This window comes from Cucurbita pepo, chromosome LG01, assembly GCF_002806865.2.
Source record: "Cucurbita pepo subsp. pepo cultivar mu-cu-16 chromosome LG01, ASM280686v2, whole genome shotgun sequence".
Lineage (NCBI taxonomy): Eukaryota > Viridiplantae > Streptophyta > Magnoliopsida > Cucurbitales > Cucurbitaceae > Cucurbita > Cucurbita pepo.
The window spans coordinates 11,503,978-11,530,429 of record NC_036638.1 but is presented as its reverse complement, the minus strand read 5'-3'; the positions used below and the strand labels follow the sequence as shown (position 1 = coordinate 11,530,429).

The 26,452-nt window shown below is 34.2% G+C and overlaps 1 protein-coding gene across 1 annotated transcript in view; it reads left to right on the top strand.

Annotated features, from left to right (window-relative positions):
* Positions 1-25,804, top strand: part of LOC111792885 (mitotic spindle checkpoint protein MAD1) — a gene marked incomplete at its 5' end in the record, with an annotated part of 36,143 nt that extends 10,339 nt beyond the window's left edge. Inside the window, 14 exon segments of the mRNA XM_023674506.1 lie at positions 1,624-1,784; positions 6,576-6,773; positions 6,916-7,008; positions 13,949-14,065; positions 14,673-14,920; positions 15,254-15,425; positions 16,567-16,677; positions 16,763-16,966; positions 18,679-18,841; positions 20,867-20,957; positions 21,101-21,170; positions 21,466-21,594; positions 23,667-23,705; positions 25,360-25,804. Of these exon segments, the coding sequence (XP_023530274.1) occupies positions 1,624-1,784; positions 6,576-6,773; positions 6,916-7,008; positions 13,949-14,065; positions 14,673-14,920; positions 15,254-15,425; positions 16,567-16,677; positions 16,763-16,966; positions 18,679-18,841; positions 20,867-20,957; positions 21,101-21,170; positions 21,466-21,594; positions 23,667-23,705; positions 25,360-25,449 (1,886 nt within the window). The 3' untranslated portion in view covers positions 25,450-25,804.
* Positions 25,805-26,452: the final 648 nt, after the last annotated feature.

Genomic DNA, 26,452 nt, shown 5'->3' with positions numbered 1-26,452 from the left:
GCTATATGGTATCAGAAAAGTCCTGTGTATGAACCCCTATTGTATCATTTCCCTCCCCAATTAATATTGATTTTCATTTGTTGGGCCTTCTTCAAATTCGTAAGCTTGCAAGTGAAGGAAAATGTTGGATGATTGACATAATTAAATTTATCATAACTTATCAGCTCAAGCTTTTGGGTTGATTGGTGAGGTAACGTTTGAAAAGGTTTTATGTACTCATTTTTGTGAAGAAATTGGATATCCTTCAAAGAATCTGTCTGATAAGTCTCCTCCTCTCCTTCCTGACAATGCAGTAGATGAAAAAGGAACAATATTTTCTTTTTAAAGGAGCTGTGGCGTTGATTTGGATGAGATTAATGCAAAAGCCTGTCTCTAGTGGGTGCCTTTGGTTGATATTTCTCTTTGGATTTTTGTTTCGGAGTTTGTTGAAGTTGGTTTTGTTTTTTGGGCTGTGTACGGTCATGTTTTGTTNCCCCCCCCCCCCCCCCCCCCATTTGGGAGTTTGTATGATTGAACACTTTTCCTCCTTTTGGACCTATCATTTAAAATTATATTTCTATTTAAAATAAATAACATCAACAGCAAACGAAGGTTCCTATAAAAAAAATCTCAAACTGAAGATGCTGGTCTCTTATCAATCTTTTACTGAGTAGTATTAGTGTTTCTAGAACATATACTTACACTTGCCTTGGAAGCAATTTTAGCTGAAGGTTGTCTTGATATTGTGAGTTGGGACCTTTCCTTGTCTTCCATTTTCTTTATTACTGTCTTCTCTTATTTCAAATTCCAACCTAAGTAGGGGTGTTTTATCCTTCTTCATGGGGAAGTTCCTCAAGTGTTATTTCAAAGTTTAAATATATCTATATGGAAGTTCCAAAGGAATTTTTAAATAGTATCGAGGATCTTTCTCATTTTTTAAGGTTGCCGTAAGCAGGTCCTGTGTCTGAATAGGGGTTTGTTTTCATTGTTCCTTGTAAAGTTTTGATGTTTTGAAGTAAAGTTGGAGCACCCTCTCCTATTGGTGTCTTCATGACCTTTTCTTCCAAGTTTTGTCTTCTGGGCAGTGGCTCAGGAGTTGATCTTACACATCGTTGGAGTTGGTCTTAGCTTCAGTGGTTCTGGTTTATCGGTTTTCTGTGTTAGTTTTTCACCTCATTTCAGTGGCTGTTTTCCATCGAGCACTTTCTCTCTTCAGTGTCTTTTTTAGGTTTCTTATAATTTACGGAATTTGTTCTTTATTGGTTTTGTTGGTTGTTCTCACTCCCACTAGGAGTTTGTATCCTTGGGCCTTTTTCTTTCTTTTCATTTATTATTGAANAAGTGGAGGCACCCAAAGAATAAGGGGATGACTTGCAGGATTCTTGGGAGGAAAAAAAAAAATTGTTGTGTGATCTTTCAGTTTGTACTTACTTGTTTTTAGGATGGAGTTTACCTTAAGGTGAATGATTTGTTTGGTTTGTTTTGATCATTTAGTTGGGCTGGTATCTGTTTTTGTTTTAGTTCTTTGCTGGTTTCTTCCTAGGTAAGTTATTTCTACTTCCATGTAACTTTTCATTTTAGTTTTCAATATTTGATCTAAAAAATTTTTCTTGCCGATTTGAGTTGTCATTGTAATTGTCGCAGAATCGGAGAGAAAAAAATTTCTGGATCAGTTATTATACACAGAGCAAGAACTTGCTGCTGCAAGGGGACGTGAAAAGGTTTTGCAAGAGCAATTAATTAAAGAAATTAATGATTCCGGGGAACAATTGAAGAAGCAAATGCAAATAAGCAGTGAACTGGAGGTATGTTTATTTGAATTTCAAGCCCAACGACCAAAAGAGTTTTATTTCCTAGCTGGTTGGTTCTTATTTTCTATCCTTGAGGAGAACACGGAGGGAGAGCACTTTCTCTTCTCACTTTAGTCATTGGTTCTTTTTTTTTTTTTTTTAAAAAATAAAAATAAAAAAATCAAAGAAACAAAATTTTCATTAATAGATGAAAAGAATAAAAAACTTCAAGATACAAACTCCCATGCGGAGTGAAAGAGAGGAAAAAACCAACTAAACAAAGCCAACCAAACTCTCCAAACCCTAATTGGGTTTTGGAAGCGACAATAGGGTTGTGGAGATGATTGATTAACAATATGAGATAGAAAAGCAGAGGGCGGCCAGCTCACTTAAAAAATAGTATGTAACTTAATAAAATATTCAACTGACCTATATAAAATCACTTAACTAGATTGCTACATCATTTTTTGATGGTCAACTAACAGTCCAAGGTCCATTTGAGAACCATTTCTCGTACTCCAGACACTAAGATGTCTCTTTTGAAAAGAGACTAATACTAAAAAATACACATTCTTCAAGGAAGTGAAAAATAGAACACAACGTAACACAAAAAATAAACCACTATAGAGAACCAAAAAAGAACAAGATATAGAAATAACATTCAATATGAGAAATACCAATCAAATTGTACAAAAATAAATTAGAAAAGAGAGCCTCAAGGACCAAACTCAACGCAAAAGATTGCACTCTAAAAATGGAACCAAAGACAACGCCTGAGAACTAAAAACTTTGAACAAAAAAACTGGAAAAACTCAAAGATCTGAGCTCTAACCAAAAAGAACAACCACTAGGGATAAAAGCAGAATTGAGCCTCAAAACATCAAGCAAGAACCACTGAACCCAAACCACAAATGCAATATAGAGCAATCAAATTTCAACAACGAATGTCTTGGGAGTTGAATGGAAGAATTTCATGCATCTCGAGGCCACAAGTTCAATAAGAGAAGCAAATTTGATAGGCATTGTTGAATGAAGGGAATGAGGAATCTCTTTGTTTGTTTCTTGAAATAATGATACCAATCATAACTAAAAGAATCTTGTACACCAATATCATCAATTATAATTTCCATAAGCTTAAAAGTAGATTCCACACTACTCAAACTAACTTCAGATGCATCATCACAATCATCAACATAATGTGAGAGGAAGGAGAAGTAGTGAGATCCTTTGAAAAATGAAATACTCCTTTAGTGAAAACACCATCAAAATCTAATACAATAAAATCTTGTCTACTACAAATATGAGAAATTACTTTCTTGATCGATGGAGCCAAAAGGCTAGAAGCAGTTTCTTTAATACAATCTGGATGGAATGTATTATCCGCGGTGGTTGGAAAAATTGAAGAATAATGCACCTTTCTTCGAGTGTAGTAATGAAGATAAGGTGCAACAAAACAATTCTTCACCTCTTGAATGCTTAAAGACTTAGAAGACTCGAGCAACCTTTGGGAATCACCAAAAGACGTTTCTTTAATGATTGTAGTTGCCATCTCTGGATTTTCCTTTGAAGCATTGCAAAAAATCTGGTGATTGAACTAATAAGTCACCAAAAGGTGGTGAACAATTATGTTGAGGAGACTTTTATCTTCAATTACTGAGCTAATTTGAATAGTGTCCCACAAATGCATGACCGATTTTGACTGCATGATGGTTCCCCATTCCTCATTCTCTTTATTGAACAAAGTGGACAATTCCGAGCCGCCAATTGATTGGTCATGAATGCTTCATTCAATAGGCACTGGAAAAGCATTCATTACCACATGATGGTTCCAAACAAAAAATAGTCTAACTCATGGTTCAAAAAAGGCCTCCATGTATTTTTTATTGTAAGTTTTTGTCTTTTTTAACTAAAAAACTTCTCATTGATATAATGAAACTGAATGAAAGTTCGAAGGACACAAATTCTACAAAGGAGTTAAAACTAAAGAAACAAAAAAGAAATAAGGAAACGAACATAAAGATAGTTGTCAACCATGGAAAACAATAAATTTTTTAAAGATCAATGGACTTTTACAATCCTCTTCTAAGTTGATCCAAAATAGAGATCAATGTGGTGTAGCCTAAGAGGATAGATGAGATTTTTCTCCACGAGGTCTAAACTCCAATCTTTATTATGAATCAATTTATGTGGAAATAATTTGCGAAAGATAGTAAAAAGTGGATTGATCTAGATTACCTTCATTTCTCCCTACATTAATTCTAACCCACCCAAAAAGAGAACTCGTTCTCAAGTTTAAAAAGAAAAAAGAAGACTAGGAGAAGAAACCAAATTGCCAAACAATATAAATGATGTGGAATCACTACAAGAGAAGTAAGATTCGGATTACCACATCAATAACATTTGTTTGAGATTCGAACCACTCCACAAGTAAGATTGAACCTTGAATGATTCTACATGCAACCTAAACTACATAAAATTGCAAAGAAACTTAGCCATTGTATAAAGAAAAGCACAAATGCTTCTTTTACTCTATTTTTCCTTACAAAAATAACATACATGGCTTTATATAGCCTCAAAGTAAAACCCTTGACCTTACATGAGACATTTCAAGAGTTTGTAACATTCATACTTTGTGACTATAATTAGTCACTATGTATACTTTATGACCATAATTAGCCACTATGTATACTTTAGGACTATAATTAGCCACTATGTAAATAAGCCTTAAAATACATTAAAGAAACACCATAACTCTTAATCACACTAAATTATGATCCACCCAAAATTTATAACTATGAAGCTTCATTCTTCTTCAATGTGGCATGAATTGAAATATCTTTTGATAATTTCAACAGCATTTTCTTCACATCTTCATTGAAGTATATTGTATGATTGATGTCTCTTGGTCCATATCAATATAGTTGATGAGTCAAATCTATTTGCTTCTTTTGATGATTTGAAAATTTTCTCTCAAAATACTTTTTTCCTCATTGTAAATAATTTACAAACCCTTAAAAAAAACCTACTTTTAATCACTTACCCATTTGAAACAATGTCGAGTGTGAAATTTGGAGAGATTGGTGGAAGAATCGTGTAGAACTGATACCGTATCATCAGCCGAATTTAATGAAGCAAAACCCATGTCACAAATATGGAAAAATGACATCCTAGGCTCGTTTGAAATAAAGTCAGTTGGTTGGGGTATGAGTTGGGTCATATTCAGGAAGTTTATATTGGGATGGTTCTCTAAAATTCGAGTTGAAAAACCCAAATTTGTGTCTAGAGGGGTTGACCATGTGGGCTGGACAGAAGAAAGCACACAGGTTAGGTCGAAAAATGGGTTGTGTCATCTTCAATGCACAAATGCAACTTCTCCATCATCAACGTTTCATCTTCTTCACTTCTTTGCAAATGACTATAATTAGGGATTCGATCTGCTTCTTTTTCTCCTTTGCACATGATTACACATAGGGTTTCCATCTTTGAAACTTCTTCTTTTGGGTCGAAAATGTAACACACACCTCTTTATCTTATTCATTGCATACTCACGTATTTTACATCCATGATCAGTTCAAAGAAGCTTTCCCTACAGCGTCCATTTGTCGATTCCTAGTAAACTCTGCTCTATTATTGAAGCTTGGGGTTTCAGATGCGGGCAATTCCACCTACATTGCCTCAGATAAAAGCTTAGCTGCTCCCTATTGTTATCATTTCAATGAAATTAATATCAAGGAATACTCAAGATCTTGGGCATTCCTATAAAGGGTCGGCTTGGTTGATAGAAAGTCTAGTGGAAAGGTATACGAAAGGTTAGGGGATGAATCTTCTCATTAATTAATTGACAGGTTTTTGGTTTTGAAATAATGAGATAACTTATTTGATAATTCCAAGAGTGTGGGACAATAATTGAGAAGTCTCTCCTTCAAGATCGTTCTTATTAAGATTTAAGATTTGGAACGCTAAGATTTAAGATTTGGAATGCTGAGAACGAAGACAAAAGAAAAAAAAAAAAAAAGCCTCCTTTTAGAGTTGAAACTGAAATCGAGATTCTTTCTCCTTTTTATATCAAAATCTCTTGGATACTTCAGCCAACTTGATGTTGTATCACATTTTCTGCCTTCCTTTTTGCAACTATATTGTTTCTACACAGAGGTAGTCCTCAATTTGCTCAATTAGGCGGTGAAATATTTGTTTTATTTTATAGTGATTATCTTGTTTTAGATCAAACTTTGTTGTGGGTTGGCCATTCCAGCCTTAAACTCAAAATTAGTAGTATGGCCATTTCTCTTGGAGGCTGAGCTCGTTGGTCTGTTGACCTTGTTTAATTTATATGAGCATTGCAGCTGATTCGTATGCTTGGTTGCAAAGTTGGAGGTCGATTCTTGATTTTCATCAGAAGGTTGTAGTAGCTTTTGGTTTTAAGTGTTTGGTGGCGGCCTTTTTCATAGCTTCAGTTTTTGTTGGCTAGCTTTCCAAGTCTTTCGGGTGAAGATATTGAAAAGTTCTTTGTTCCTTCCTGATTTATTTTCATGGTTAAATCCTTACGTGGATGTATTTACTGTTTTGTATTTTTTCTTGTTCTTTTCATTCCCTTTGGGAGTTTGTATCCCTTGAACATTTATTCCTTTTTATTATATTAGTGAGAAGTTATTTCTTGTTTTTTAAAAAGTTGGCCGTAATTCTGAATCCACACTTCTCAAACTGATATCAGATTCTGCATCAGAATCATCATTATGTACATGTTTATCATATTGGTCACTAAAACCGTACATGATGCTCTATTAATCTCTTGCTTTTTGAATTTAGGTAAAGTTGCAAAATGAAGCAAACCTTCGGATGAAAGCTGAGTCTTTAATTGCATTGTCAGAAGAGAAAGCTAAACTCTTAGAAGATAAATTAAACCATTTTTCTGAAAGCATAGAAAGAGAAAGGAAGCGTCTTCATGGCGAGCTTGCACAGTTAAAAGGAGAATCAAAACTTTCTGTTTCAAGGATAAATGCAGATGTAAGTTGACACTTATCAATCACATTCCCCGAAAGAATTCTTGCTGAACATATAAAATTCTCTTATAAAATGTCAATCACATTTGTTTGATCATCATGGAAGACTAAACCGTTTAACTTTGTCTTGATGATCTTTATTGTAGCTGGAAAAGATGGCTTGCAGAGCTAGTAATGCTGAGAAGGAATCTGAGCTACTAAAAGAGCAGTTGGAAGATTTGAAGAAGCAACTCAATGAGGTCTGTTGCCTTCGTGATTATTTGTGTTATGTTTTCTGAGAGAATTTTACTAGGATGTCTTATTCTCTATTTCTTATTCTACCTTATTGTAATTCAACATTTCTCTTTTTATGTCTTTTATATTGTGAGTATCCATTAAACTTGCAATGTGTATACCTTAACTGGTTTCTTTAAGTAGGTGGCTCCTATGGAGTTTGAACCCATAAAACTTCATTGTCCTTTACCCCTTTTTAGCTTGCCCTAATGGTTATTAGACCAACTTAGGGGGTTATTATAATGGTTGAAGAAAAAACCTTGATTGAAGGAATATTAATATAATCTCATTAAACGAGAGAAGTAGTTAATCTTATTTATATTATTACCTAGTAATTAGAGATTTCTTTAGATTTATCTTATCTTGTTACCTATTATCTTGAGATTTATTTAGATTACCGAGTATCAAGGGAATTTAGATTATCTATTGATTTAGATTTAGTTAGCCTTTTTCCCTCTAAAAGGGACATGTAATTCTCTAAAAAAATTAGAAAAACAGCCCTCTAATTTAGATTTGCAACATGGTATCAGAGTTTTTCTATCTTGAAAATTTTGATTAGAACCAAAACCCTAACTCAATCGTTGAAGCCTTCATTCCTGCCGATCATCGATCATGATCAAGTTTCATTTGAAGGCTGCGTCACAGTGATCAATTTTCATTCAGATTGACCAATTTCCATTCAGATTGACCAATTTCATTCCAATTGTGAAGAAAAAAAAGTTGCCTCTACTCAACTCTGCTTCTGCCTATGCTTCTGCAAGCTACCTCAAATCTACCAGCTTATTCAAACCATCACCGCAAGAATATTTAGCCTTCCATCACCTCAAGCCTTCCATCACCGCAATACTTCCGCAAGCATTTACATGTTTTTTTTTCCTTACTTCATCAAGCCCAACCGCAATATCCAATAGTCACTGCTTTGCTTCCAAATCCGGCTCTGCTTTGAAATCCCAAGCCACTCTCCCGTTTTTTTAGATCCTACTGTTTTGAAATCCTAACCCACGGTGGGTTTTCGCTTCAGTTTCCAAACCAACTATTTTCAAATCCTAAGCCCAATATTAACTTAAACTCTTCAACAAGCCCACTGCAAGCCAAATTTCTATCAGTCCATATCTAACACATTTTATCTTTTCCCCATATCTAACATAAGTACCACATATCCATATCCTCCATATCCATTTGGCCCTTTCTATATCCGCATAGATTTCCACAAGTGCTTCCACCCAATGCATACCAATGGAAGAGACTACCTATGGAAGAGTAACAAAGGTAATGGTGTATTCACGGCAAGAAACCACAACACACGAAGGAGAGTTGTTAGAAGTTGAATGGAAAGCCTCCCAACGATGAATGGAGAAACTGTGGAGACTAGTGGATTCAATTGTGAAGAGATTATGAGATTGTGGGTATTATTGGACTCCCTCAACAAAATATCGAGCTCCAAAGCCTTGACAATCTCAGGTAAGTCTTCATTCACCTTTTGTATAAATTCTTTAGAGATGAACCTGGATAATTCTTGGATTATAGACTCTAGTGCAGCTGACCACATAACTCCTCACTCCCAATATTTTAAAGCATATAAACCATGCTCGAATAATCGAAAAATTACAATGGCAAATGGAACCAGTGCCATCATTGCAGGGGTAGGCAATGTATTCATTTCTCAAGCTACCAATTAAACCATATGTTCCACCTCCATTACTAGATTCGTTGTTCTCTCAAGTACATGCCAGAAGGAAAGTCATTTCAGAATCAATACAAGTTCAAACATCCGACTCTACTCACAATGAAGATGCAACATAGGTGCCAATAGATGACAGACCTTTAGCTCTCCAGAAACCTACTAAAGAATGCACAAAATGACCCTTGTACCCCTTATCAAACTACATGTCTCTTGAAAGGCTATCCTCATTACACAAAAGTTCCATTGTGAGTCTAAATTCAATTGTTATACCTAAAATAGTTTCTGAATCCAAAAGGGGATGACAGGATGCTATGAAAGAAGAAATTTGCCCCAGTTGCAAAGATTAACACGTAAGAATATTGTTATCCTTAGCTGCAAACTTAAATTGGTAGCTCACACAGTTTGATGTCAAGAATGCACTTCTTCATGGCGATCTAGATGAGAAATCTACATGGACATTCCTCCTTGATTTGAAAACACAAGGTAAAGTATGCAAATTAAGAAAAGCCTTGTATGGACTAAAACAATCACCAAGGCCGTGGTTTGGAAGATTCACAAAGGTGATGAAAGACTTTAGGTATAAGCAAAGTTGAGGAGATCACACTCTCTTTATCAAGCACTCAGAAACAAAGGGAGTTATAGTGCTTCTAGTGTATGTAGATGACATCATAGTCACTGAAGATAATGAAGAAGAAGAAAGTGAAATCAGTAGGGGATTGATGAAAGAATTTGAGATCAAGGAACTTGAAAGGCTAAAATACTTTCTAGGTATTGAAGTAGCATACTCACCCAGGGCATTTTCATATCACATAAAAGTATGTGATGGATTTATTAATGGAAACAGGGAAAAACGGATGTAAACTTGCACCAACACCAATGGATCCACATCAGAAATTGGGTGAGTCAAAAGAAGAACCTCCAGTGAACAGAGAAATGTACTAAAGACTAGTGGGAAAACTAATATATCTAGCTCATACTCAGTAAGTGTAATTAGCCAATTCATGTATGATCCGCGGGAGCCTCACCTTCATACAACATATACAACATATAGAGTGTTACGTTATCTGAAAGGAACTTCAGAAGGAATTTTGTTCAAACAAAATAATTTCCTTGCATTGAAAGCTTACACTGATGTTGACTATGTTGGATCAATAGTAGACAAAAGATCTATTACATGGTATTGTACCTTTCTTGGAGGTAATTTCGTAACATGGAGGAGTAATAAGCAAAATGTGGTGGTTAGATCATCTGCTAAATCAGAATTTTTAGGTATTGCACAAGAGCTATGTGAACTCTTATGGTTGAAGATAATTCTTGATGACTTACAAATTAAGGGAGAAGGTCCCTGCGACAACAAATTAGTCATCAATATTGCACATAATCCTATCCAGCATGATAGGACAAAATATATTGAAATTGATCGACATTTTAGCAAGGAGAAATTAGAGGAGGGAATAGTATGCATTAGTTATGTGCCCTCTCAGCTTCAATTAGCAGATATACTAACCAAGGGACTTCATAACTCAACGTTTCATGAGTTAGTATCCAAGCTGGGAATAGATAATATCTATTTCCTCAGCTTGAGAGGGAATGTTGAAGAAAAAACCTTGATTTAAGGAATATTTGTGTAACCCCATTCAACAAGGGAAATAGTTAATTTTATCTATACTGTTACTTAGTAATTAGAGATTTATTTAGATTTATCTTGTTACCTAGTATCTAGGGATTTATTTAGATTACCTAGAATTTAGGGAATTTAGATTATCTATTGATTTAGATTTAGCTAGCCTTTCTCCCTATAAAATGGACATGTAATTCTCTAAAAAAAGTAAGAAAAGACAGCAGTCTAATAGACTTGCAACATTAATAATACTATTGCTGTTATTATTTTAGGTATGAAACATTTCATTATAAGATTAAATTACAAAAGGAGCAAGCTTTCTACTCGGAACCAGAGGAAATTATAATAACATTGTTCAAATATAGATCTTGATAGGTTCTTTGATAAAATTGAGCATGAGCGAAATTTTTGCATTGAAATTCTCTTCCTTGGCAACACCAGAAGTTGCTCCTTCAAAGAATTACTTATCTTTTAGGAAGAAAATACCCTAATTCCTCTATTATGATTTCAATGAGGGAAAATTTACATAAGCTGATTCTTTTGGGTAATGATGCAGCCAAATGCATTCTTACTCTACTCCTTAATAACAGTTTTGAGTCATTTAAGTTTCTGAATGAAACCACGACTTGACTAGCCTCTAAGAATGGTGTTCTTTCCACTTGTTTAGTGGCTCCACCGAAGGGAGGAGAGAAGAATGTTGTAACCACATATTTTCAAATTGAAAGGGATTAGGACCTCAAGATGAATGTCGAAGGATTAAAAGGATTGAAAAGTGATCCAAAGTAGGTCTCACAAGTTTTTTAATTGACGCATTCGTCAAATTTTCAATCACATTTTCTGGTACAGAGAACTAGTCAATCCGAGTGAAAACGAGATAATCTTGTTAGTCTGACCATGTGTACCTTCCATTTTGAAGAGGAATTTCAATGAGGAAGATTCAAGGAAGATGAATGTCGGGGGGTTAAAAGGATTGGAAAGTAATTCAAAGTAGGTCTCACAAGTTTTTTAATCAACGCATTTGTCAAATTTTCAATCACATTTTCTGGTACAAAGAACTAGTCAATCCGAGTGAAAACGAGATAATCTTATTAGTTTGACCATGTGTACCTTTCATTTTGAAGAGGAATTTCAACGAGGAGGATTCAAGGAAGATGTACGTCGGAGGGTTAAAAAGGATTGAAAAGTGATCCAAGTAGGTCTTACAAGTTTTTTAATCAATGCATTTGTTGAATTTCAATCACCTTTTTTGGTATAGAGAACTAGTCAATCCGAGTGAAAACGAGATATTCTTGTTAGTCTTACCATGTGTACCTTCCATTTTGGAGAGGAACTTCAACGAGGAAGATTGAAGGAAGGAGCTAAATAGTCATGTTTCTTGTTGTACGACCTACATTGGCTTTTTCAAAGGATCATCTAGTGACTTTAAAATCACCTCCAACATCCAAAAAACTGAATATAGGAAAGACAGATAACTAAATTCTTGCCAAAAAGGTGCCATTTCTTTTTAATTATAATGTTAGTATATATCTGAAAACCAAAAAATAATACCCATTAGTTGGGGAAAATATCTGACAACCAAAAAGTAATACCCACCTGTGAGGGAAATATGAATTGAGAGGGAGTATTCACCTTTGGTAACTTCTAATGCCACAAAGGATTGGTGGCTCCACATAGTAATGATTATGGCGGAAGAACCAACAACATCTAAGGCGGACCCGACATTTTGATGAGAGCTCCAAAGGGATTTGAAAGCCTATTGGCAAACACCAATTTTGATTCTTAAAAGGATAAAAACTGTTGGATTATGCTTGAGGATGAGGGATTTAACAAAAGCTTACTTCCATCATGATCCCAATCCATGAAAATTTGATTAGATAATGACCATAAAGACGATGAATTCCTACCTTCGGCCTGTTTGGAGGCAGATTTCCTATAATTTAGAGTAGTGACATGTCTGGTTAGTTCCTTGACGTATTTAGTTTGCTTTTTGATGGTTTTGGACATCTTTGTTTTTGATGGAGTGGGAAGAATACAAAAGTGCATTTTTCAAGCAAGGGGACTAGGTGGTGAAGGTAGATTGAAGATACCAAAGATTGAGGATCATTATCATGGAGAATTTATCCCAATTGGATTCGTCAAGCATCAGAGGACTAGTATACATAAAGCTCCTGTCAGTGGGGATAATTGCCAAGGAGGATGGTTTGATGGTTTGATGGTTTGATGGTTTCAGATGGGGAAGGAAGATGGGTAGGGACTGAAGGCAAAGTATCAGGGTCAGAATCTTCTTGATGGACAAGGTTGAGTTCTTGGTGTTGGTGACGATATAGGATGGTCAGGTATCTTAGTTAATGACTGTTAGGGCTTTTAGTAAGGAGGTCGGGTCGAGTAAAGAGAATGCATAATCAAGAGGTAAGAGGTCTATGAGTAAGGGTTTTATGTTAAGATTTAGGGTTGAGGGAAGAAATGAAGTGGCATTAGGTTTAGGATACAACCTCAAGCAAGTATAGGGAAAAAGTAGAAAGTGGAAGGGAAATGTCAAAATGGTGCCAAGCTTTTCTGTTGAGGTACAACTTGTGTCTACCATAGGGTTTATCAAGGTACCTATTTGCAATCATTTTTTGGTCGTTGTGTCCCTCTATTGAAGTCTCACATCGACAGGATTGGGCCAGGAACGTTGGTCATATAACTAAAGTGGTTATCAGCTACGAAAAAGGGTTGATCTTGATGAAAATATGTGTTCTGGATGAAGATGGAAATCTCGATTCAATCAAAATAAAACCAGGCCCATTTTCTGAATCTTTTAAGACGCTTCCATTATATCCATTCATGATGTTGTTTCAGACAAATTTTCAAGATATCCTCCACACGCATGACCTATGAATTTAATATTTTCCAAATCCCATATGTCAGGGGGGAAGAAACCTAATCTTAATATGGTACGGTCCTACTTGATACCTAGCCTTCCATCCCATTCTTTCTTCTCCAATAGGAACTAAAATTTTGTCGATACCTCTTCTTTTCTTTTTTAACTTGTTGATTTATGCTAACCTACCTTTACGGTTAGTAGACTTCTCAAACAATATGGTTTGCTCATCATTACAAAATTTAGATTTTCGGTTCTGGGAGGTTATGAGGCGAGTTGAGGAAGTTATACATAGCCATTTTAGACAAGGCAAGAGTATAGAAATGAAGGGAGCTTTGTCTCTAGTGGTTTATGAAATTTTGACTCGAGAGCCCCTATATCTATTTGTCGGTTCTGATGGAGAACTTTTGCTTAATAGTTGTCATGGGAGACTGGAAGTGCTTATCTACGGTGGTGGTTGTAGAGGTAGCCATGGAGAAGATATTTTTCTGGAGAGAGTGGAGTCATGTTTCCAAATTAATTTTTTTTTTTTTATAAGAGTCATGTTTCCAAATTAAATAATTCCAAAGTTAAATCTTTTCATATTTTGCAGTATTATTTTGTACTTTATTTTTTCATTGTTTCACTTGTTAATATTTCATTATTTCTTATTTGATAAGTTTCTTTTTGTTCATCATCTTCTAATAGTATTATGACTGAAATGTTTTTATATTTCGTGGTGGTATTGTTACTTTCCAGTGTTTATGCCAGAAGAGTGAACTAGAGAAGAAATTAGCATCTTTCACAGTCAATGAAGGTACAAGCAAGGAAAGCAATATTTTGATTAAGCATCTGCAAGAAGAGCTTAGGAACTATGTATGGTTTTCTTCTTCTTTGATTTAATCTTAATGTTTACTATAGCTAGTTTCTCTCTTTCCTATAAAATTGAAGAACTTGTATGTGAAGATATTATTTATCGTGACAGACAAATTTGGAATCTTGATTTTTGTGGGACATTTGCTTATAATTAGTTGATTAACATTCTTAAATTAAGTTTGCTCCTTGTAATTAATTTGCATGCAAATGTACATAAAAGTTGAACTTTTTGCTCTAGAATGGCTAATGCTAATGATTTTGCAGTTAAAGCTATATTTTTTCCCACAATTTTTTGAACAAATTAGATCTAGTAGTTCTTGCTAAATGAAAATTCTCCGAAGGTTGTCTTTAATTTTAACATTATATATTAGTTTAAATTGGAGATATACTACATCAAGTAATTTGATGAAGTAAAATAACTAGAATAGATAATTTCTAAATTATGCAACAGATGATAACTAACCATAAGAGTTTATCTTCAATGACTATCTACATTAGTTTTGTTTTTTTTTTTTTAAAAAAAAAACATGTATGCAATATCCATGTTACTTTTCAACTACAATACATATATTATATATATATATTTTGTTTTTGGATGTCTTCCTAGGAATCTGAAGTGAGAGAAGCTAGGAAGTTGAAATCATCTCTCGGAGATATTGGATTATTGAAGGAGAAGCTATTAGAAGAAAAAGCCAGAAAGGAGAGAGCAGAATCAGAGTTGTCTAAATTGCAAGACATTCAATTAAGTGTAAAGAATCTAGAGGACGAATTGACACGCAGGGAATTGTTAATTAAGGACATCCCTGGCATTACAACTTATGAAGATATACCAAATAAGATTTCTTCCCTCCAAAAGTAAGTGAGTTTATTTTTAATTATTGTCAACCATCTCCATCTTCTATTGCTTCCCTCAGTTCCAATTGTGCTTAATGTATTGCTTAATTTGTGATGAAAAGGAAGCTATATTTTATTTTGTAAATAATATATTGTCTTCGAAGAAAGACCAATCGCAAATAAGGGAAGAAAAAACAAAATTAAACCTCTCTTGCTTACTATAGCTATTATGAGAGTAAATATGGATCGGTAAATTCAGTAGAAGGGGGCTCTCTTTATTTTTTTTTTCCCTTTGTAATCTTTTCCTTTTCTCAATAATTTTAATAGCTTCGTTTGTACCAATATCTAAACCAGGGAGGTAATTGATAACTCAATAAAGATGGGTGAGGTGAATGCTCGCTTGAAACAATTGGAAGTAGCACTGGATGCTGCTCAAACTGATAAACAGAAGGCCGAAAGTGAGGCTACACTTGCAAAGGAAAAGATTGAAGCATTAAAGTTGGAAACTCAGCAGAATGAATTGCTTGTAAGATTTTGTCCACTTTTTTTTCAAGATAACTTGTTAGTTTTCATTTGTGAAATGAGNAAAAAAAAAAAAAAAAAAAAAAAAAAAAAAAAAAAAAAAAAAAAAAAAATCCATCATAAAATTGTGTTTCTGTAGGTTTTTGCTTCTGAATACCAATTTGATACTAAATTAAATTCTTCAAGAGTCTGTTACCTCCTGAAATATTACTATCACAGTTTTTGTGCTTATGTCTTCTTTATCTTTTTTTTCAACGTTTACTAGTACGCCTCCCACTTGTTAACAATTGTAGTAGAAGAAAAGTCAGTCGCCATCTCTTTTGTTATTAAAGGCTATGAAGATGCGTAAAAATTAACTATATTCTGAATGTTGATTATCACTTTATTTGTCTCAACAGGTGCACCTATTTCTTTCTATATGCTTGATATATATATATATATATATATATATATATATATTTCTTTCCTATTGTGTTTTGTTTTTCATTAACGTTTTCAATGTTTGATTAGATGAATTCACCATTAATTGTTTTGATTTTAGTTGGTAGGAAGTATAGTTCAGTAGAATTCACTTGTAATTAGAAACTATCGTTTATGAAAAAGTAGACGTTGTAGCATGACATAAAACCTCATTTGAATTAGTCACCATTCTGTTTGATGTTTCTATGAAATTCCAATTTTTTTTTGGTTTCTTTATACTTGGTGTAGATTCGCGTTATGTTTTGTATATGTTTTATCGGCATGTGAATATCAGTGTTAATTAAGACCTAATCAAGGTTTTTCACTTTTATCTTGTATCATGTCTATCTGCCTTCTCAGAAAATTCAGACCTCTTTGAGAATCTCTGTTCCTCTTTCTTTCTTTCTTTTTAATTTTTTTTATTTTTATTCTTAAACGATTAGATTTTTACTGTTAGCCTACTATAATCCTTCCACGTATCTTTCGTTTGGGAACTTATGGTTACCCTACTGTTAGTATGTGCATATAGTTTCAGTAGTATTTACCATATAACTAATATCAAAGATTCTGGTTCACCTAAGAGGTTAAGCTGTGTGTGTGTGTGGATAGAAAACAATAAGTATATTAAAATAGGAAGAAACAAATATTGATTATATTTTTTAAAATAAATATTCTTTTTATTTCAGCTCTCCGTGGCTACTGAAGAAAGGGATAAATTGAAAAGTCTGGTAAATGAGTTGAAGAGTCTGAAAAATGGTGATGCAGACGCTAAGGCAACAAGTGAAACTATTTCTCAGGTTTCCACATTATCATTGTTTCACAAGCTAACTTCATGCTAGTCTTCTGAAGGTCTTTGTGTTTGTGTTCTGTTCGATCTTACAGGAACTAGACTCAGCCCTTGCAAAGAAAGATTGGTATATTAAAGAATTAGAAAGTAACTTGCATGAGCAGAAACAGGTTAATGGCCGTCAACATGATGAGCTAAGGTTGTTGAATGAGAGATTAAATAACGAAGCAAAAAGAATAAAGTCGTTGGAGAGGGATTCTGATCGGCTCCGTTCTGAAATTTCTCTGTTGGAGTCGAAGGTATGTAACAAAGTTATTGTAAGGATTGCAAATCATAATATCTTAAATATTTAAAAACTGTTCTAGACTCCATACGTATTCAAGTTGTGACTCTTGTGATGGAAGATAATTTGAGTAAAACATATGTATTTGAGGTAGTTTTATTACCACGTTCCATTCTGTTAGTTGTATTAGTTTGTAGGTTTATTTACATATTGTTATTTATGCTTCCTATAAGTTGAAGTTTCAAAATTAATTTGTTAATAAATTTTCTTGACTCTCCACTGTCTTCAATACCATTATCCTTTCTAAAACTACCTTCGGTTTGCAGATGACTCTGACCATAGGTAGAAATACAAATACGAATGAATCTTTTACCTTCGGTTCTACAAAGTTTGATTGCCCTATTGCATTTGTAGGAGTTAGTATCATATTATATTNTTTTTTTTTTTTTTTTTTTTTTTGGTATTTTCTATCGTTGTTTTTTCTTTCTTTTTCACTTCCTTTAGGAGTTTGTTTCCCTTGAACATTTTTTTCATTTCCATTTTAAATGAGAAGTTGTTTCTTGTTAAAAAAAACATCAAGTTGGTGGGAAGACCAATCTAAATTGGCTGCAATAAACTAAAGCACTCTAATAGAGCTAATTTTAGCCGTAAGTAAAAACATTTCTTGATGATCAATCCCATGAATATGAGTAAAACCTCTAGCAACTAACTTTGTAGTTTTCAACACTACCTTCAACCTTGCATTCTTAACATCAAGTTGGTGGAGAGGTCAATATAAATTGACAACAACCTTGGATTCATAACTTTATATGTTGAACTATTGATATAACTAAATTTACTATAACCTATCAGCTTAAGTTGTTGAATTGGCTGCAACAAACAAAAGCACTCTAATAGAGCTAATTTTAGCCGTAAGCAAAAACATTTCTTGATAATCAATCCCATGAATATGAGTAAAACCTCTAGCAACTAACTTTGTATTTTTCAACACTACCTTCAACCTGGCATTCTTAACATCAAGTTGCTGGAGAGGTCAATATAAACTGACAACAACCTTGCATTCATAACTTTATATGTTTAACTATTGATATAACTAAATTTACTATAACCTATCAGCTTAAGCTGTTGAATTGAGTCGTGATTTAACAAGGTATTAAAACAAGAGGTCTTGTGTGCGAACTCCTGTTATGTCATTGCACCTTTTTCAAATTTTCAAGCAGGGGGAGTGTTAAAATATTGATATAATTAACTTTACCATAATCTATCAGCTTAATTAGGTTGAATGGTAGATTTAATGGTATAAAGTCTAAGAACAATGGTATTAACCATTAAAAATTTGGCTTTCAATTTGATGTGGAGTTGCTTTCTTGATTTAAGAAAACAAAAAATTGATGTAGCGAATTTTGAGTTTGATTGTAAAAAATCTATAGCTTGAGGGTTTGATTGGAACAATAGTTCAGGGATTAGGGATAATAGCTTAGGGATGGTGGTTTGTGCATTTTGTAATTAAATTTAATTACAATTATTTGGTAAGTTTAGGGGCCTGATTGATTAAACTTTCAGTTTGAGGTGTGATTTAACTACTTATATAGGTTGGGTGGTTTTTTCTATTTTCTAAATGTTTTTCAGTTTCATGGTGCTCGTCTCATGAGCCAAACTTAATTGAATAGCACGGAGCTTGTTGACCCAGTAACTGATTAGAAATTGATGTGTTCTTTCTTCTTCCAGTTAGGACATGGTGATTTTTCCTCAACAAATACAAAGGTTCTACGAATGGTGAATACCCTCGCTGTTGATAATGAGGCAAAACAGACTATAGAGGCCTTAAAATCTGAATTGCAGAAGACGAAGGAGAAGTTACAAGCTGTTGAAGAATTAAAGACTCCTTCAGGTATGAGATACTATCTACGATTTGGTGATATAGCTTCGGTTGACCCTTCAAGTCTGAGTAATTGACTTCATGGTGAATTATCATTCAGAAACTTTTCAAATTTAATGGATTTAAGGAGGATAAAAAAGGCAATGGAAGATGAAGAATTTATTTTGTCGTATGAAGATAAGTTGAATGAAGTAGTTGTTAGCTCTAAGGCCCCATTAGTGCATGATCCACTTCTTAATTTGAAAGATTAGGATGCCTTAAAAACCAATAAATTTCATTGATCATGACGGATTACTGTTGTCCGTCCTAATGTGGTTAATCCTCTCTCTTCTATTGGTGATATTTTTCCACAAGAAGAAGCTAAACATTCAAAAGGGATTCTTCAGAATTTTTCATCTCCTAAAAAATCTTAGCAGTGGCGGCAGAAGTGGTGACTGTAACAATGACAACAACAACGACAACATCTAATGAAGGTAGTGGTGAAGGTGGCTAGTATTTTAAGGTGAGTGATGACGACACTAAGGCAGATCCGTGAGGCGACAACAATGGCATACGAGGGTTTTGAGATTGAGATGAACGATGGTGAATGGGATGACCGAGACTGAGAGTTTCGGCTTTGTCTGTTGGATCAGTGACTGTCTTAGGAAGAAGGTTAGTCTGACGACGAAGCTAGGGCTTAAAGAAATTCAAGGCCTTGATAACATGAAGAAGTTATGTATGGGAGAGAAGTTTTTCTTATTCATCGAGGGGTGAGGAAACCTCAAATTTATACAACTCAATCAACAAGCTGGAATTAAGTATAATGGTTTTGCGACCAGAGAAGATGCGAGGATAAATACTTGGTTGTGCCAAGGAAACACAAGAATTATTAAATGATAAATTGGCTGGTAATAATTTTAAGTTTGATGAATATGCTCGAAATGGTAGCAAGTAACGAGTAATGGAAATAATAAAATACATGTCAACTATGAGATTTTATAACAAATCAGATTAAACCAAACCAACTTACAAAACACAGAATTAGATAAACCAGAATGTGAATCGAACCAAATCTAAACCAAACCCAACTAGACCTAACCTAGAACCAAATTGGACCCGGACCTGATCTTGATATTAGGTTATAGTGAAAACCCTTGAACAACTTGNATACAGAGAAAAAAAAATAAAGAGGACAGGAAAGAACTAAGGAGAAAATGCCAACAAACAGGCGCTACAAACAGACATAGCTGTGACAAACATGCCATGATTAGAGGTAGGTGCGTTGTTCTGATGACGATCAATGGCATGCTCGAATAAACACTCAATGTTGAATGATAGGGGCGTGCGATCTATTTCAACCCAGAGTTGAATGTCATAGAGACTGACGGAGACGGTAGGGAACAAAGTGGAACACAAGCGAAGTCAACAAACATAGATTGCAAAGTTGACAGATGAAATGGACTGAAGGTTTAAGTCAACTAACGAACAAGAATAGAGACTTCAATAACTAATACGCTGGAGATATTGTGTGCTATACAAGACAATAGCTAGAGTTCCAATCAGTATCAGTCTGCGGCTGCTAGGTGAGGTAGCTAGGTTTGGTGTTGAAAGAAAAAACTAGAGTTCTTATTTCCTAGCTCTGATACCACTTTGAATGGAATAAAATACTTTGTATTTCACTAATTCAAGTGTAAGATACATAACTTTGTTATATAGGGGAAAAGTTGGATACATAGAAGAAAAGAATCAGAACAAGAGAGAAATAAAATCATTAGTGATTTTACAGCTAATTAACATATATGCGGCCAACAATAGGTACACATGGAAGCCATGAACTAAGAATAGTAAAATTACAATAAAGAAAAAAAAAAAACTAATAAGCTCCTTTATTCACACCTATACTATAATAGGTGATGGCATTTATAATCCCCCTTTTGAGTAGATGGGTATCCAACAAAAATACATTTGTGATTGTTTAACTAGCCTTGTTCCATCCTTTCAAAGTATGGAAAAAATATTTTCTTAATGATTGATATTAAACGCATGTTAACCATTCAGGTGATGCCGGGAAGCTCGTGGATTCGTACATATCAGGAAAAATAATGCAGCTGAAGGAACAGATTGCAACACTTGAAAAGCGTGAAGAGAGGTCAGTGCTTGATGGATGCAACATCCAGTAGTTGCAGGGTTTGGTGAATTGTTTTCTTATTTCTTCCATTAATGGAGCATTGTCTGATACGTTTTCTTATTTCTTCAATTAATGGAGCATTATCTGATACTACTACTATACAGGTATAAGACTGTTTTTGCGGATAGAATTTCAGTGTTCAGAAGGGCTTGCTGCGAACTTTTTGGCTACAAGGTATTTGCTCTAAAAAACTATTTTCATCTTCATGCTTGATTGCTTCTATATAAGTTCAAATCGTAATGAACAATCTCCGAAGTGACTATAGCCCCACTAGCATAAAGTGTATACTTTTGACTAAAAGGTCCCACCTCATGTTGAAATGAAAAGATAATTGCAATGGACAATCTTCAAATAAGTTTATTAGGACTTGTACAACTGAGGTACCTAGTGTGTGTACAATTGATGTTTGACTATAATGTGTTTGTACCTTACTGTCATCTTCTACTCAAATTGTTCGTAATTTTTTCAGATTGTGATGGATGAACACCAGCGAACCGATGGCATTCCAGTTACACGGTTTACCCTCCAATCAATATATGCACAAAGTGACGATGAGAAACTGCAATTTGAGTATGAATCTGGGAATACAAACATTTTGGTATGATAATCGTTGAATGAATAACCTTGATTTAAAGAATATTGGTGAAATTTTTAGCCTTAAATTGAGATATATTTGTGTAATCTTATTAAATAAGAGAAGTAGTATCTAGGGATTTATTTAGATTTATTGTACTTAGTATCTAAGGATTTATTTAGATTTAGTGTATCTAGTATCTAGGGATTTAGTTAGCTTCTTGTATTATAAAAGGGGCATGTACCTCCTTGAAATTATAATAAGTGTAGCAAGATAATTTAGATTTGCAACATAGTATCAGAGCTTTTTTTTCTATTCTGAAAGTCTGATTAAAACCAAACACTAACCCAAACAGTGAAGCCTTCGGAGCTATCAATCATCCATTGTGATCAAGTTTCATTTGGAGCCTCTATAGTTGTCATCACCCTAACCAAGTTTCACTCGGTCTACTTATTTGGAGTTCCACATAGCAAGAAGTAAATAAATAAAAAAAAAAGAAGGAAGTTTGCCACTGCCGCTCAAATCAAAAGAAGAATCCAGTAAGCCCACAATTCCTCTGTTGCATCCTTGTCGCAAATCAGAAGCCACCTCCCAGCAAATTTTCAAACCCTTGATACCAGTAGTCAAGTAGTCAATGTCACGTTGATCTTATACTTGATCCGAGAGCAATACCAGTAGTCAAGGATACCACAACCCTACAACTAGGAAATCTTATACTTCAATTGATGTGACATTCACCAAGCCTAAACCGTTATTCTCCAAAACCTCTCTTTAGGGGGAGAACATATAAATTGAAGAGAGTCCTTAATATTGGTCCCTTAAATACACTAAATGACCAGCCCACAGAACCAGCTATTGAGGTCATACCTGCTACCGATTTTACTTATGAGCCCACTCATACTACCATAGAGATACCAACTAAACCATACATACCACCTCCACTATTAGATCCGTTGTTATCTCAAGTATATGCTAGAAGAAAGGTCAGTTCAGAATCAATACAAGTTCAAACATATGACTCCACTGCAAATGAAGATGCAACACAGGTACTAATAGATGATAGACCCATAACTCTTTGAAAACCCACTAAAGAACATACAAAACGACTGTTATACCCTATATCAAACTATATCTCTCTTGAAGGACTATCCCCTTCACACAAAAGTTTTATTGTGAGTTAGTTTGGGAAGTCGTGGATAAGTAAAAAGGAAAAAAATATAGTTGGGTGTAGGTGACATTTTACAGTAAAGTATAAGGCTTATGAGACATTTGAAAGATATAAGACAAGATTAGTAGTTAAGGGATAAACTCAAACTTACAGTATAAATTATCGGGAAACATTTGCCCTAATAGATTATCGGGAAACATTTGGAAACATTTGCCCTAATTAATATTAATGCTCCTTATTTTTATCGAAAAACTAGAGAAGGGAATAGTATGCATTAGTTATGTGCCTTCACAGCTCAATGTTTCATGAGTTAGTATCTAAGCTGGAAATGGATGATATCTATTCCCCCACCATTTGAGTGGGAGTTTTCAAGGAATGACATTGATTTAAGGAATATTTGTGTAATTTCTAGCCATCTAGGGATTTATTTAACCTTTTGTGTTCTAAAAAAGGCATGCACCTCTCTGAAATTAGAATAGTAAGATAATTTAAACTTGCAACAAATTTTCTTCCATCGTATCTATGCAAATCCATTCCTTTTTTAAATTGCATTGTTCTGTGCAATGAATCGAAGAGGCCATAAGATTGTGGAGTGTGTATTTTTTATGATAGATTTTTCCTGGAATTATCCCAAGTTAATTTTTAACAAAAGAAGTTACAATGTTCACTTTATTTTTTAGTCTCTGTTTGTGCATGAATAAATTTTATTTAATTAATAATTACTTAATTAATTTTAATTGAACAAATATATTTATATTTATATCTATATGGATATATAGATATATATATATATATATACTCTNTTGAGATCATTTTTTTTTTTTTTTTTTTTTTTTTTTTTTTTTTTAAGTAAAGTTTTCACTCAAGATTGTAGTTTAAGAAAATATTTCTAAAGACGTCTAAGCATTTATTCTTATTCTTGTAACAGGCAAATAATTATACCTCTCAACCTGAGTTATCTCGTCAGGTATGCAAATTAGTTTTACCTTGTTTATTTTCTTTTCTTATGCCTGACACTGGCTGGGGCCATGTAGAATTTTTTTCTGAATCAAACGGTTGGTTCATGAATTGCATTAATTAATTCCTTCCTCACATGATTGAAGGTTCTATTATCATCTATTGATTTGAGAGGTTATGGAAAACACGATTAGCTGACTCTGAATTAGTATATAGCACTACTCAAATTAAGATTAGAAGGGTAAAATATATTTTTGATCCTTGGAATTTAGACTTAGTTTCCAATTTGAAGTAATCCCAAAAAAGAAGAGCAAGCTTGGATTAGACCAGGCTCCATTGAAGCTAGAGAAGTGAACGGATAAATTACTATTTGAGGAGGGCTATATAGTCCGAGGAAAATTGTTATGAGGGTGACCAAAGTCCCACATTTGGCTATAAGAAAGAGGAAGATGATGGGTATATAAGTGAGAACAACCATCTCCATTGGTTTGTGCCTTTTTGGGTGATTCTAAAAATAAGATCATGAAAACTTGATTCTAAAAATAAGATCATGAAAACTTATTGTCCAAGGTGGACAATATCATATTATTATCATATTATTGCAGAGACATGAGTAGTTCACTTGTCCCTAACAAGTGGTATTAGAGAAAGTAGTTCTATGTTCGAACTCCTAGAATGTTTCCTTCCAATTAATGTTGATTTCCACTTGCTGGGTCTTCTTCAAATTCAAATTTTCAAACCCCTAAGTGGAAGGAAGTTTTGAAGTATTGATATAATTAAATTTATCCTAATCCATCAACTTAAGTTTTTTAGTTGATTGGTGATTTAGCATGTAATAGTTTGGACACTCGGGCTATCGGGATGGATATGATTATCCAAAAGTTGATTTATTTTCTGACATTATTGCTTAACAAGTCAAGAATAACTATGTTGGTTACTAACCTGAAAATTAAGGGCAGGCTGAACTAGTGAGCAAAGAACCTGTTAAATGGTATACCCAAATGGGCAAATGCAACCCAAGTTACAAACAGCGAATAGATGTAAAACCAGCCCCCAAAAAAAAAGTGGTTACGTGCCTTGTGTGTTCAAATGATCTGGTGGCAAACCAAGGCTGTGAACTTCGGCGTTGGGCAAATCGAATAGGGACATGTATTGAACAGTTGAAGGAATGTTGTAACCAGAGTCACAAATAGCGGAGACCAGTTGCAATCAAACAGCAGTGGCGACTAGGTTTAGGGTTTATTTTGACTCTAACACCGTCTAAAATATCAAGAGAAATATAACTTTGTCTTACTCATATGAGAAAAAAAGGTTTCTAAGTAGAAAAAACACCTATTGCAGTTGAGGAAATACCCTTACAAGTAATCACAAATTACTACTAATATGATACAGTTAATACAATGAACTTCCTATTTAATTAAAAAAGGAAATAAAATAACTGACACAATGTAATCCAAGATAGCCAAAACCGCTTACTTTTTGGATTTTCTTCGGAATGTTTCATTTGCATCTCGTTACATGTTAAGATGGACAGGCTCCGCTAACTATCATTTTATAAAGTATCCATGTAATCTTGGTATTTATTTCTGGTGTGATTGCTTTTCCGGAAGATTTGTATTTACAGATAGTACAAGCAGTGACTGTTAGATAATTAACTTTTGCAGGTTGAGATATTCATCCGGAAGATGAATTCAATACCAGCTTTTACTGCAAACTTAACTGTGGAGTCCTTCAACAGGCGAACGCTTTCATAATGACGTATTCCACATTTTCAGAGAGCTAATAACCATTTTGTGAATCTTTGTGTTCTACGCATGTTACTCATGGGTCAGTTTAGATGTGAGTGATTTTGTCTCTCTCTCTAGATCTGTTCTTGAGTAGACGCTTTCATATGTCTCGCAAACTCGTATGTTCCTCCCAGTGGTAAAAGAAGGTTCAGCCATTTTCTGATAAAATTTGCAGATTCATTTAGCTGAGAAGTGTTGCGAGTGAATGTTTGTTGTGCTGTCTGTCTGTTTTCTTCATTCTATTGAAAACAGGGTATATGTTAAAATGTACCGCTACACACTTGCATTTATACGATCGTACATTAGTGTGTGGTGTTCACAAGTGTTACGTTGCAATGACCTCTTTCACAAGGCTTGATGTCTAACTTCTAAGCAAGACTTAATCTCTCGAGCATTTCTTAGTAGTTTGTTCAACTTCTTCCCATAAACATCAGGCTTGGATGGATTAGTTCTATGGAATTTCAGTTAAAATTTGCACTTTATTGTTGTGAAGTAGAACTAAATAGATTTCAAATGTGCATTTAGTTCAGAGATGATTAAAAGCTGAACTCATTCGATTTGGGTATGGGTTAAAATTGATTTTGGGTAAGAAATGTAAAGGAGCTTGAGGTAGAAGTGAATCTTCATTTATTTAGAAATTTATAAAATTTATGAGTATATATTGGATACACCTAACTAGATTGAGTTGGATGCCATATGTCAAGGCAGAAGAAGCTTTCGAGTCACTATTTCAATCTTTTTAGATTGTGAATGCCACAACTTTACTCAGAGAAGCCAAGAAATCCAAGCCATGATCTTAAAAATATCTTGTTCTACCAAGTGTCATAATAATGTTTTTTCGAGATGCTTGTAAGCGATTGTGCGGTACTCACTCTCACTGTTGAGTGAGTTAGCCAACTCAAATTTGTGTCTCTTTCGATCGGACAATGTATACTTAAGCTTTTGACTCCTGAGAAAGTTTTAGAAAATC